The 13,799-nt window shown below is 57.5% G+C and overlaps 1 protein-coding gene and 1 long non-coding RNA gene across 9 annotated transcripts in view; one reads left to right on the top strand and one right to left on the bottom strand.

The window, feature by feature from the left end:
• LOC112550244 overlaps positions 1 to 5,426 on the top strand; it is a 6,355-nt gene extending 929 nt beyond the window's left edge. Inside the window, exons 2-4 of the long non-coding RNA XR_003093967.1 lie at positions 806 to 1,195; positions 3,582 to 3,744; positions 4,221 to 5,426. This is a non-coding gene — a long non-coding RNA (uncharacterized LOC112550244). The remainder of the gene's footprint in view (positions 1 to 805; positions 1,196 to 3,581; positions 3,745 to 4,220) is intronic.
• A 1,042-nt stretch (positions 5,427 to 6,468) lies between these two features.
• The window catches only part of PLEKHM2 (pleckstrin homology and RUN domain containing M2), a 32,279-nt gene continuing 24,948 nt past the window's right edge, over positions 6,469 to 13,799 (bottom strand). For 4 of the 8 annotated variants that reach the window (XM_025203602.1, XM_025203604.1, XM_025203605.1 and 1 more), the window contains 7 exons: positions 13,326 to 13,458; positions 12,610 to 12,800; positions 11,649 to 11,717; positions 10,403 to 10,562; positions 9,155 to 9,334; positions 8,942 to 9,058; positions 6,469 to 8,365 (listed from right to left, as the gene is read on the bottom strand). In XM_025203602.1, coding sequence (XP_025059387.1) covers positions 8,228 to 8,365; positions 8,942 to 9,058; positions 9,155 to 9,334; positions 10,403 to 10,562; positions 11,649 to 11,717; positions 12,610 to 12,800; positions 13,326 to 13,458 — 988 coding nt within the window. In that variant the 3' untranslated portion in view covers positions 6,469 to 8,227. Of the gene's footprint in view, positions 8,366 to 8,941; positions 9,059 to 9,154; positions 9,335 to 10,402; positions 10,600 to 11,648; positions 11,718 to 12,609; positions 12,801 to 13,325; positions 13,459 to 13,799 lie in introns of those variants that run through there. The other 4 variants (XM_025203603.1, XM_025203606.1, XR_003093958.1 and 1 more) reach the window with 3 other exon arrangements.

Below are 13,799 nucleotides of genomic sequence, written 5' to 3'. Positions count from 1 at the left end.
CAGCCCCGCACCAGCCCCTGCTGCACCCCCGTAGTCCCCGGCTCCCAGCCCCCCGCTGCACCCCGTGTGGCGCCTGGCCCCCAGCCCCGCACCAGCCCCTGCTGCACTCCCTGTAGTCCCCAGCTCTGCACCCTGCATATACCAGCCCCTACTTCTCCCCTCCTGGTCCCCAGCTCTGCACCCTGCATATACCAACCCCTGCTGCACCCCGTCCTGGTCCCTAGCCCCGCACACACCAGCCCCTGCTGCACCCTTTGTGGCCCCTGGCCCCCAGCCCCGCACCCTGCCCGTCCCAGCTCCTGTGGCCCCTGGCCCAGCCCGCAGCAGCCCCTGCTTTCTGTGTTGCCAACTCTCATGATTTCTGGTGTTCTTAGTCTATGCTTTGGGAATGTGAAAACCTTAGCTCTTCCTTTTATATATATTTATAGATAAAAGGAAGAGCTAAGGTTTTTCATATTCCCAAAGCATAGACTTTAAGGACAGCCCCAAAAGTCATGAGAGTTGGCAATCCTCCTGGTCCTTGGCTCCCCCATCTTCATGCCCCTGCTGGCAGCCCCTGCTTCATCCCCTCCTGGTCCCCAGTCCCATGTCCCAGCTGTTCACCCCCCCAGCCAGGCTTGCGGAGCCCCAGGGCAGAGACCTAGCAGCCCCTGGCCCAGGGGCACGGAGGGGAGGGGTCCCAATCCAGCCCATCACCAGGGCCGGGCTGGGGGCCCCAGTGAAAAGCAGGTGACTGCAGCTGACCAGGGGTTTGCTGATCTCGGCTGGTGCCAACACAGAGGCCGTTTATTTGCTTGTCCCCCAGACCCGAGTGGGACCCATCATGCCCAGCACTGCACAGGGGCTTCCAGCTCACCAGCCCCCGCTGTGCCGAGGAAATGGAGCTCCCTTGGCAGGGAACAAGGGCACTGCAGCTGAGGCTGGGGGGGAACAGCACACTGACCCTAGCACCTCCTATCACAAGGTGTGCCCTGATGCAGAGGGAGGCCAACCGGCTGAGGACTTTGCACCCATCTTGGGAGAAAAACAAGCTACAGAGCACCGATGCAACTCCCTGTTACAGGAGACGGTGCCGATCTGCTTCTCCCCCAGACCCAAGCTGCCTGCCCTGCAGCTGAGGCTGCCCAACTCATTGCATTTGTGCCCAAGCTTGGCAACGACAACAATACAAGACCAATTGCAAAGCTCTTTAAAGGTGAGGCTGATTTCTGGCTCTCCTCGCCCATTTGGGGCCCTGAAAGAGGCTAGTCCAGCCCAGTGCCAAGTTGATCTTCCCACCTACTCTGCAGGTGGTCCCCGTCTCCCTAAGGACTGCAGGGCCCGGGGCAGGTTGCAGAGGTCCTGGGGCCGTGGGCAGCATTGTTTATTAGCATTCCAGCGCCGGCTCTCCCTCTCGCTCCGCCCTGGTAACGTACCCGAGCAATCGGGAACTCAGCCCAGGCTGGGCTTTCTATTTAGGGCTGTGTTTCTTGAGCCAGCACAGGGCCAGCATGTGCTGCGGAGCTGCCCTTTTGCAGGCACCGGGTGTAGCACGTGGAGCGGGGCAGCCAGAGGCTTTTCCCACGCGTGGCCAGCAGCTGCTAGCCAAGCTCTAGCCATGCTGTCTGCTGCCGGTGGGGCTGGGGGCTGCTGCCACTGCCGTGAGCCAACCTGGGCTGTGCCAAGGAGCAAGTCCATCCTTGCCCCCCTCCCTGCCAGCCCGATGCCCCCCGCCCCTGAGCCGAGCAGGGCAAAGGCTGTACTGTGTCAAAGGACAGCAGGGCACGGGGCAGGACCAGGCGCAGAGCAAGTAAACAGCCCATGAGTCAGCGTGCTGGGCAAGGACTCAAAGGGAAATGGGTTGCAGCTGGTGTGGATTTGTAGCATGTCTGTCGGGCACCGAGTCCCGCTCACCCTAGATCCCCTCCTCACTGCCTGCGTCACAGGTATTTATAGAGCCCCATTGCTGAGCATTTCACTGCTTATCATCCTTGCACCTTGCCCGTATGTGCTGCTCAGAGCACGGAGCAAGCCCATGAGGGCAATAGTAAAGCCCCCTGGCCAAGATCAGACAGGGTAACACCTGTGAAATCAGAAGCAGTGAACAGGGCCTGGTCTCCGGGCACTCTGGTGAGGGGCTGGGCACGGTCGCCACTGCCGCACAAGGACATACCAGCACGCATTGGAGATCACGCTGTCCTCATGTCCTTCCCGTGGTCACAGAGCTGCAGTCTAGCAGTACTAGGCCACATTTCCAAGGGCCTGTTCCCTTTCACTGCAGGGAAAAGTCCCCTGGGACTCGATCTGTGTTTGAATAAAGCCAGGAGGATTTGACCTGTTGTTTCCGATCCAGGCACCCTGAGCAGACTGGCTTCTAGTGCTGCTGTAGGGATCACGGGAGCACCCAGGGGACTCATTCAGGACCCACCCTGCCACCTCCAGGTGTGAGGCCCTCGCACGTGTTGGTGGAAAGTAGGTTAGCACATACAGCCATCAGTGCAGCTCGCCCACGGGGTGAGCAGAGTAAGACCTATCGATGGTTATCACTGTGGTCAAGCCCACATCAGGGCATCCCTGGAAAGCCATGGGTTTTTTTTCAACCAGGAGCTGCTTTTAAAGCTAATTTCCCCTGCCTGCTGCTGAGGTTAATGTATAACGCCACCCTCCCGGGGCTGCAGTGCAGAACGCGCTCGAACGCACAAACAACAGAGAACAAAAGCATTGCAGGGGTCATGAGACCTGATCATGCAATGATAGAAAATGGGGGTGGGAAGGGATCTAGGAGGTCACATCTAGTCCAACCCCTGCTCCAAGCAGGACCAGCCCCGACTAGATCATCCCAGCCAAGGCTTTGTCTAGCTGGGTCTTAAACACCTCCAGGGATGGAGACTGCACCACCTCCCTAGGTAACCTGTTCCAGTGTTTTACCACCCTTCTAGTGAGAGAGTTTTTCCTAATATTTAACCTCAACCTCCCTTGCTGCAACTTGAGCCCATTGCTCCTTGTCCTGTCATCTGCCCCCACTGAGAAGAGCCCAGCTCCATCCTCTTTACAGCCCCCCTGCAGGGAGTTTATCAAATCCCCCTCGGTCTTCTCTTCTGCAGACTAAATCAGCCCATTTCCCTCAGCCTCTCCTCACCAGGCCTGTCCCCCAGCCCCACAACAATTTCATTGCCCTCCGCTGGACTCTCTCCAGTGCATCCACATCCTTTCTGCAGCAGGGGGCACAGCTGGACACAGGACTCCAGATGTGGCCTCCCCGGTGCTGAATAGAGGGAAGAATCACTGCCCTCCGTCTGCTGGCAATGCTGTCACCAATGCAGCCCCGGATGCTGTTACCCTTCTTGGCACCAAGGGCACACTGCTGGCTCCTGTCCAGCTTCTTGTCCCCTGTCACCTCCAGGCCCTTTTCTGCACAGCTGCTGCTTAGCCTGCTATTAGCCAGGCCTCTGGGCTGGAGCCGGCTGCAGGGATCACTGGTTTCCTGGAAACCCGTGACAAGCTGAGAATATAGATGCTATGCCCTGCAACCTCCTATCAATGCAGCACAGACAGCCCTCCCCTCCCTGCCCCACTTACACTTTAACTCCTCTCATCAACAGCAGGAAGAGGGCATCCACCCACCAGTAAACATGGCTCCTCTGGCCTGGATACGTCACCACTGTCATTGCTGAAAACTCAGGACAATTCGGCCTCTGGAGAGACAAGACTATACAGCCTGTCTACAGCCAGGATCTCTTCTGCAAGCTTGGACGCAGAACTGAGGTACAGGTACACTTCCCTTAATCACAGCCCAGGTCAGAAACGAGACAAGAGGCAGGTCAACAGCCTGAACTTTTATTGTCACACCCCAACAGCACAAAAATAACCCCTTATTCCAGTACCTATATTGCTATGTCCAGCCAGCTGCCTTTCATTTGTGGAGCTTTCCAGGTTCCCCTTTGGCCCGTACCCTGCATTTGTAGGTGGCTTGTTCCAGTCTTCCCCGATTCAGTTTATTCCAGTTTATTTCACTGAAACTTTGGGAAGTGAACTGACCCAGGTCTCGGTGAGCTGGGATGTGTGTGTCCTGGGGCGTTACGTCCTGGAAGGGAGCCTTGCTCATCTCCTTCCCCCACCCTCGTGGACGGCTGCTCGCCACCAGCCTGGTTTCTTTCCACCTTGGTTCGTGGTCTTCACTGACAAGGCGGCTTTGTTTCCACAATTTATCTATGACAGCTTAACACAAACATCTCTTATAGCAAAAACTACGTCCAATCCATTGAGTTATATCACTGTTATGATGGGTCAACATTTTCCAGCTGAAGTACGGTACCTTTGGCTTATTGATTTTAAGGCCTTCAATGAGAGCGTCTTCTTCCAGGCCTTTTGCTTCTTCATTTTGATCTGGTTTAGCTGGCATGTGAATTGCTTTCTTTCCCTTGCTGATCGGGTGAATTAAACCTTGGCAAACATGACACTGAGGTCACTGAGAAACGGGCTTTTGTGGGCTCCTGCTTCAGCCGCACTTCTGTGGCTTGGCACAGACCCCTCGAGCAGAGTCAAAGCTGACCACAAATATTCGGCATTTCTGCCCTAGCATGTTGGGTGAATAGGAAGAGGTGTTTCATAGCCTTAACTCTCTTCTCATCACTAGTTGAAGCCTCAAGGTAACTGCAGCTGTTACCTTGAACCGCTATCAGTGCTGTCCACACAACAATTATCCGCGCAGGCCTGGCCCGTTATGGGTGGCCTTGGCTACCAGCCTTCAGTCTACTTTCCTCTGCTTATTGACACTGTACTGAGCACTTAATCTTTGCAAGTTGATGCATATACCCAGAACAGGGGCCGGTGCTAGCTCCACTGCCTGCGCCCTTCATTGCGGTGTTAAACCCCGTGACGTGTACAAGTGCCCCTTGTCTCCACCATCCCTACGGCCCAGCGTGCCGATAGCACGGTCACTGCAGTTAGCACTGTGCCCAAAAGCCTTCTGGCCTGGTCAGGAAGACGAGGCTTGGGTGTGTTGGCCAGTGCTAGGTCAAACCTTAATCGTCAAACTGACTTTCTGCTCAGGCACCTTCTTTTCTCTCCAGGGACAGCAGGACATTCAAGGGAAGGGCAGATCACCTCCATGCATCACGGATCAGTGCGATGGACTGCCACGTTTCATTCCCATGCCTGTTGGCTGTCAGTGCGTTGCACGCTGCATGCTCAGCACAGACCCTTGGTCCATCTTGCCATTGCTCGAGAGAGTAAAACTTCCCTCGAATGCTCCTGTTCTGCCGCCAGGGAGCCAGCGGCGCAGGGGGAGGAAGAAAGGTGCCTCAGCAGAAGCCAGCACGGGAACGCAGATCTCCCGGGCAGTCCCGGGCCAGCTGCTGGGCGCGCAGCCTGGTCTCGGAGACTTGGCTGTTTCACAGGCCGTGCCAGCAAGCCATAAAGAGTAGAAGGGTTTAAATTATTTGTCAGGTCCTGGCTGGCAGGGGCATCCTCCTCCCATACCTAACCCCACTGATTTCAGTTCAGGTTTGGTTTCTCCCTCCCAGAGACACCCTGCCCTGCAAAGCCCTGGCATGCTCACAGAGCAGGCAGATGCCCGGGGCCAGCTCAGTGCCGAGGGTTGGCTGAGGATCCTGACCCAGAAATCAGCTGCAGGATTTCCTTCCGGCCTTTCCTCCCCAGAGTGCCCCCTCATTTCTCAGCACCCCCTGGCACCGATCAGGAGAGAAAGGGTTACGCTGAGAGCAGGGATGCGGCACTCCCCCTTGACTTTGGGCCAGGCGCATGAGCCAAGGTGCGGTGGCGAAAGCACGGTTTAAACGTTAACTCTGGCAGCAGGCGGTGCCCGGGGCAGCGGTCCCCTCGCTGCACTCCAGGAACGTGGGGAGGGGAAAGTCCTCCACCAGCGCGAACCAGACAGGAGGCTGCAGGCCCGGGCCAATTCCCCTTCTCCTCCTTGCCCTTGGTCGCTACAGCCCCACTGAAGGCACCTCTCCCTGCCCGTCTCTCCCCACACAGGGCAGGGCTCATGAGACCGGGGCTCGGATCCTTAAAGGGAATTAGGCACCTTGGAGGTTTTTAGGACCTGACTACACAAAGCCTTGGCTGGGATGATGTAGTTGGGGCTGATCCTGCTTGGAGCAGGGGTTGCACTAGATGTGACCTCCCGAGGTCCCTTCCAGCCCTCAGTGTCTGCGATTCCATGACCTGGGCTGTGGTTAGCATACAAAGTGATCTGTCCCATCATGAGCTTTGTTACTGGATAGCTAATTAACATCAATTAACTACCGTGGCAATCCAGTACCAGTGCAGAGGCAGCCAGACTGGGATAGATGAAGGTCCCAGTCCCACACCAGTGTGGTTTGTTCCCTTTCCCGGAGGTGAAGAGTGATAGCAGCATGAAGCTCCCTTCAGCGATCAGCTGCATCCAGGTTAGGGGAGCATCCGGCTGCAGAGCAAAGGGCCAGGATAAGCCCTGGAGGAAACCCAGCTTGTAGCAAACGCAAGTCAGGGGCCAGGAGTGACACGGGCAGACTCCGAGTTACCAATGGGTGTTTATTTGGGGGGATGTATATACACATACATTCAGTCACATAGGTCACCTCCTGGAAAAAGGCCCCGTGAACATATATTACATTAGAAGATCTCTAAATTATTATTTTTTCTTTAAAAAAAAGAAACAAAAAACCTCAAGCAAAACCCCAGAACACTCTCTGCAGAGGGTACGTGACATGGCCCCAGTTCCTATGGACTTCCTTCTGCACACACAAAGGGTTAATAGGTAAAGCCACCCCCACCCCCAGCTTCCCCAGTCCTTTAGCCACCTCTCTCTGGCTGAGACCTGCAAAGCAATCCAGGGGATTTAGACACACTTGCCATTCCCAGTAATGGAAGGCAGTGTCTAAACCCCCACAACACGCTTGGAAAACCTCAGCCCCCACTTGCCTACCTCCCACCCTTCGGGGTGCCTGGATTTGCCCCCGTGTTTCATCCGTCCCTGTTTGTGAGCTCTCCTGACAACTCCAGCACCAGGTGTTTGGCAAGTCAGAGCATGCGGACGGACCGCATCTGATGCTGCTCACGGTTCCAGGTTACATCCACCAGGACATTATGGTCCAACTTCTCCCAACCTTTGCTTTTTTGGCACCAGTTTAGACCCCCGGCCACAACCAAAAAGCCAAAGCAGCGAGACTGGCTGAGGAAGAGCCTCTGCCTTCCACCCTGTGGCGTTTTAAGGCTGCGATGCAGTCAGAGGTGCGTGCCCTGGGCAGAGATCTATGAAGAGCAAAGAGCGAGAGGAAGAGCAGTTGCAGGCAGAGCGCCCAGCAAGTGGCGGCAGGCGCTGGAGGGTGGGCAGGGAGCCGCGTGCGCGCGTGGGAGCTGCCTGCCGCAGACACCCCCGTGGGGGTGAAGCGGCGCGTAATTCTGCGATTGTATTAGCGAGGAGCAAACATGCACGGGAGCTAGTTAGTGTTCCAGTCTCACCAGTTACAGCCTAACGTGTTCTAAAATGAACAACTAGTCAGTCCAGGCACTTGGGCCCACGGCCCAAGGGTGCATCTGCCCGTCCTGAGCAACCCGCTGCTCAGACCCACCCCCTCCCGCCCCGTCCACCCGTGTTAATAGTAGGTTATTATTCCAGTAAGAGTAACTTGGCTGGGTGATGGAGGATAGCACAGACCCGGCCACGAGACCCCGTGAGGAAAGATCTCCCTGCAGCTGCCACGGGTCGTGGGCGGTGTAGACGAAGCACCCCAGCGTCGGGGCGCGGTGCCGGCAGATCCCTGCGATGCAGCGGAGAAGCGAGGTACCGTGGTGCAGTCCGAAGGCTTCGGTTGGACAGCGAGTGCAAGCTCCCATGCTGCGATCGCAGAGGCCGAGTACCGGACTGCGCCGACGGACAGCGACGTGCCGAGTGCCCCGCAGCCGTGCTCAGAAGAATGTAAACTCGGTTGCTCTGGGAGGCGTGCCTGCCCAGCTCTCTGGCTTTCCTCTGCGGTGCACGTGTTGAGAGCAGGAGCCAGAAATGCCATCCGGCCGCCTCTGAAGCAGCTGCCTCGAGCCTGCAGGTCCCTGGGCACCGGGTGTCCCGGGGAGGCTGCTGGCTGCAGAGGCTCAGGGGTCTGGGCGCGTGGAGTCCGGTGGGGGCAGCCCAGCCCGCTGCTCCCAGGTGACAGAGCGGCCGGCAGGTTGCATGTGCTTGCGACAGCCTGGGGTGCTCTCTCCCCCGCGGCAGCGTCCTCCCTCCTGCGTGTCCCGCCACGCCGGGTTAACACCAGGGGTCCCGCGAGGCCCGCCCGCGGCACAGGCTGTCGCTGCGCTGCCAGGCGCTGTGGATCAGGCTCAGGGCGTCCTCACATTTCTTCTTGACAGAGGCCTCCTGGATGGCCTTGTGCAGCAAATCGATCTGGAGCAAAGGGGGGGAAGGTCACAGGGCTGCTCGTGACACTGTGCTTGGAGCCATCCCAGGTTAAAGGGGCCCCGGGACACTTGGGGGCCAGAAAGCTGAGCTGGGGAACGCGCACAGCACTGCAGACTCTGTCCGAGTCGCTGGCACTAGTGGCCCTGGGAGGGGATAGGGGTGTGCTGGCCACCACTGCCCCTTCTTCTGCTCCTCCTTCCTTGAGACTGGCCATCGGGACTGGTTTCAGGGACAAACAACTGGGGATGCCGCCGTGTTAGCTAACTCAGTCCGACTTCCCAGTGCATGGGGGGAGCAGAAGCCTAGCAGAAACTCTGCTTGCAGCCCTCTCTTCTCTTCCACACCACAGGGACCCCAACCTGGCCACCCCTGCCGTTCTGCTCTACTGACACGCACGTGCCGAGAGGCTGGCCTACAGCTGCCTCTAGAAAGCCAGACAGGCTGCCCTCCCACTGCTCCCTCCTTCAGTTCAGCCCCACTGTGTGGTGGGGGAAGCAGGAGCACACAGCTCACCCACAAGCTGCAAACTAATGCGGCCAGCACTGCCTCGCCTCCGCTCACCTGGTAGATGCTTTTCCAAACGGTGCTCAGTGCCGAGAGGAACCTCTCCAGCTCTGTAGTGCAACTGAAGTACAGGACCCAGGGGGGCAGGAACTGCTCGCGGTCCTTAGCAAACTCCTAAACGCCAATGGAAAGGTGGTGGTTATTCAGGGAGCCAGCCCCCCCAGCATCCGTCAGGCCCTGCGCTGCTGCACGGACATGCCCCACACTCACTATAATACAGTACTCCTTGCCCGCCTCCGTGGAGATGGCAGCGACGTCCGTCAGCTCCACGGTGCCGAGCGAGCGGAAGAAGCTCGTCTGGCAGTCTTCGTGGCAGGTGAAGACCTTCTCATCCGCTATCACGAGGCAGCAAGGGATGCAGGGCGCGGGCACCACCCCCTGCGGGATAACCTGACGGGGGAGAGGGCAACCCTTAGCAGCACCACTCTACGAGCTTCCCCCTCGACTTCTATGTGAGGCTTCCCACGGACATCCGGGGGCTTCTCCACATGCTGCTCTGTGCGGCAGTTGAGATGGGTCAAAAACCAAAAACAGCTCCTAGGGCCAGACCCAGGGCTGGAGGGAGGCAGAGCTTCTCCACTGGCATCAGGGAGCTCCTGCTGATCCGCTCCAGCGGAGGGTCTTAGCCTGGCCTCAGGACCCAGCTGCTAGTCCCCCCCCTGCAGCTCCACCCTGGCCGGGCTGGAGGTGTTGCCTCCTCGTTTCACCTGAACAGACCTCAATAGCTGCTGTCCAAGCATCCCTTTTGTTCAGTCATGGAGACCCTAGAAGGCCTGTCGCATTCAGAGCCAAGGATGAGGGGACTCTGCGCGGGTCTAAACAGTGAGGTGTGCTTCCAAGCTTTGCCTTGCTGCAAAGTCTTGGCCCAAGATATGCCACAACTTAAGGGCACCATGCCCACCCCGGAGTGTAGTCTCCTTCCTGGCATGGACCCCCATTGCCCTGGCTGCTGGGCTGTCTGTCAGCACTGAGTGTCCACGACAAAGCAGCACATACAGGACATCCTTCAAAATGCAAGGAGGCCCACGGTGAAGGGCTCCACCTCTCAGGGTGTGGGCACAGCACACTTCTAAGAGGCTACAAACCACCAGCCACAGCCACTCCCCAAGCCTGCTGCCCAGGACCAAAACAACCCTGCACCAAGGACTGCCAAGGACACCACTACCCCACACCAGAGACCCCAGAGTCCTGAATGATGGGGGTCCCAGGAAACCTGTAGCCAGTGGGCTGGACAGGGGTGTGGAGAGCTGGGATGTGGAGCTGCAGGAAGCATGGGCGTAAGACAGACAGAAAAGAGGGCAATGCTGGATGCCAGCTCCTCCACGGAGTACCAGCCAACAGGGGCTGCCGGCTGGCAGGTTTGCACCAGCCTGGGGAGAGCTGACCCTAGCCAGGCACGATGGAAAGTGCCCCCACTCTGCAGCGGGGGGCCTGGAGTGTGCCAGGGCAGCAGCTCACCCCTTTGGAGACAGCCTGGCAGAAGTACTGCATCCAGTCTGCCATCTCCTCCTCGTTCTCGGCACTCAGCTCCAGGGACGGGCGGTCGGTCAGGATCACCTGGAAGGAGTGGGGTCGCTCCGTGGTGTTCGACCGTCGGCACCCACCACACTGCTCCCCCCTGGCGGGCAACAGAGCAGAGGGGTGGGCTCGAATCGCTGGAGTTCAGAAACCTAGTTACTGTCGGGCCGGGGTCTGTCCCCACGTGCCGGGGAGCAGAGACGAGGCGAGATGCATCACACAGCCCCGCTCAAGGCTGTGGGGGCAGAGGGGGGGCGCGGTTGCACTGCAGGGTCCAAGCTCGGGGATGTTCTCCCTGTGAGAGCGCCGGGAGCCCAACTCCACGGCAAGACCCCTGCTGGGAATGGCCTGTGGCTGGCAGGTGGCTTGGGCATGGGGCAGTCTGCTGCACCCGGTTGTGCACCACAGTCTCATGCGTGTGAAACTGCCCATTGACAAACCCATCGCAATCGCATGCTTTGTAGTCAGCAGGACCCGGTGCTCCTGCCAGGACTGGCCCAAAAGCCCCGAGTAAAAGCTGGGATAACAGCCCCAGATCCCTACTAGCCAGCCAGCGGGGTAGCTCCCACCCCCACCCGCTGAGAGCAGGCAGCCGATAGACCAGGCCTCATTTGTCACTCGGAGGATCTCAGCGCTCTGAGAAGTGAGCGTCTCAAGCCAGACGCCCACTAATTCACAGGGCCCCATGTGTGTACAGGGGCCAGCAGCTTCACCCAAGAGTCCATGTTTTACAGGTGGGGAAACAGACTGACACGGTAAGTGCCTTGCTCAAGGTCACCCAGGGGGCCAGTGGCGGAGTCAGATACAGCACCGAGTGCCATCGTCCAGTCTCTTGCCTGAATTATTTGATTTTGAGATGGAAATAAAACTGCTGCAGTGCTGCAATTGTGACCAGCTGTCTGCTTTGGAGACGAGGCCGATCTCTGCCCCTCTGGCATTGCTGCTAATATCCTGACTGCTGCTAGGCACGGATTACCCTCAGCGGACGCACACTTTGAGTGATCTCAGAGCAGGCTCCCCAGATCAGCTAAAACATAGGGTAAAACCACCTGTAGACGAGACACTAAGCCTACTCCGCGGGTGAGCACTGTGGAGACTGAGTGACGCTATCGACTGTCCAGAGCAGGTATGTCAGGGGTGAGATGAACAGGGTCACTGTTCTGCACTGCAGCTAATGCCCACTTACCCCATGGTCACAGAGAGCAGAGGCGTAACTTCGGTGCGGTCTGGGTACTGGTACAAGATGCCATTGCTGCTGATTGGAAAGACAAGACATGGGCTACGTAAATCAATCTGTGCAACCTGAACAGCAGCATAATCTCCCCCTTGCCTTGGCCAGCAGCTGATTTGATCCTATGACCCCAGCTGACTTCCTGCCCTTTGCGCGGGGGGCTGGACTCAATGATCTTCCGAGGTCCCTTCCAGCCCTGATGTCTATGAAATCTATGAATATAGCTCCTGCGCCCCTCAAAGCAGTGGATCTCTGTTGCTAGCGTGGAACAAGCCACAGCACAGACAGATGTAAGGTTTATAGTTCCATAAGCGACTTCAAAGTACGTGCCAGAGCAAGGTTTAATCTGGCTAGCTCAGATACCAATGGCAGTCAACACGCACCAGCTTGCACTGCAGTTTGAGCTACAAGCCCAGGCACCTACTCAGGGTTCTGGGTGAGCTGAAGCCTTTGGCACCATATTTTTTCTGCTACCAGTACCCAAGCTAGCTGGCGTGGGTATGCCAACACTGCAATCCCACCTCTGGCTGCAATGAGGTGCCTAACAGAGGACTGGACTCGAGGCCCAGGTCCAGCTTCCTCTGTGAGGACACCCTGCTTTACTTGTGAAGAAAACAGTAGGCTCCAACTAACATCCCATCCAGGCTCTTTGACCCTCAGAGAGCCTGGGAACAGTATCTTGGCTGACAAGACCTGCCTTGGATAACAGCTAGCCGTGCACCTTATGGAAGCCATCGCACTAGGGTGGCAGCTTGCTGATCTCAGCAAGGGTTCAAGATGCTCAAGGAGTTTCTGGTCTCCTCCTACCTAACTTTGCTGAGGTGTCTACATCCCCCCTGACCTAATGCCTTCTCTGCCACCCTCACATCTCAGATGCAAGTTAGAGCGCCTATGGAAATGCAGTCCCACGTCCTACCTGAGCACCACAAAGCAGGTCTTCCACTGCTCCTTGCCCAGGTACGAGGTCCCGGCTTTGTAATGCAGGATGCCCTCCTTTGTGACCGAGTTCTCAGCAGAAGTGTAATTGCTAGGAGCTGGTCCCAGAGCTTCGTCCATGGGGTCCTCCCAGTGTACAAGGCCATAGAAGCGCACGACCACTTCAGAAGCCTTTGACAGACAGACAGACAGACCACAACGTTACCAGCCTTTCAGGCCTAACAGCTGGGTACGGGGAGCCAGCACTGCAGAAAATGCAACCTCAAGGGCCTTCATAAAGGAAGCCTGTGCAGCAAGCTGAGTCCTCCTGATAGGGACTGCATGGCACAGACATCACTGCACCTCCCTGTATAGGGCACCTGCCAGCTTAGGCATCGCCAAGCACCTACTGGCAATTAAACCTCAGACCTGGCTTCTAAGGTGAGTGTGAGAAACAGAAGATGTGCTTCATCCACTACGAACCCAGCCATCGCCTCTGGGTGAGCAGCATGGCGCAGTGGGTGAGGAAGACTGACAATTCAGCAGGGAAGATAAGCCTGCCCACATGCACGGGGTAATCGGTGTGGGCAGAGGACACTGTAGACCAGCGACCCACTGGGAGCCCCTCCCAAGAGCCCGTGCACTGTTACGTAGGGACCCAAACGGGAACATCCAGTGAAGATTAGATTTAAAAAGTGCTTGTCACTCCCACCTCACCTCGCACTTGGACTCTTGGGCCACAAACTTAGCCAGCGCCAGCTTCTCCATTGTGGCATCAGTGAGGATGCTGGGATACGGTGGCTCCCGGCAGCCTTTGATCATGGCTGACTTCAAAGAGACCAAGAAGAATCTGGGGAGGACAGAGAGCTCTGGTGAGATCCCGTCTTGGTACCAGACCCTTAAGAAGTGCAATACCCAAGAGATCCAAGCGCCAGCCTGGGTCCTGGCTCCAGCGTGGAGTTGATCCTGGCACGGGGTCCACAGGAGCAGACCCCTTTCAACCGCATGACAACAAAGGGGTTTCATACACCCACAATGTCTCTCCCCCCCGGGTCAACTTGCACAATCAGTGCCCAAACGAGCCAAAGGGTCTTGATATCAAGTCTGAGGGGGATGGAAGCTGCATCAGGAGCCTGAAGGAGCCTGCCTGAGAAAGCTGCACTCAGGGACCTGAACTTACACAATCCTGCT

The sequence above is a fragment of the Alligator sinensis genome, unplaced genomic scaffold (assembly GCF_000455745.1).
Source record: "Alligator sinensis unplaced genomic scaffold, ASM45574v1 scaffold512_1, whole genome shotgun sequence".
NCBI lineage: Eukaryota > Metazoa > Chordata > Crocodylia > Alligatoridae > Alligator > Alligator sinensis.
The sequence above is the reverse complement of the archived record's forward strand: the minus strand, read 5'-3'. Positions and strand labels throughout refer to the sequence as shown.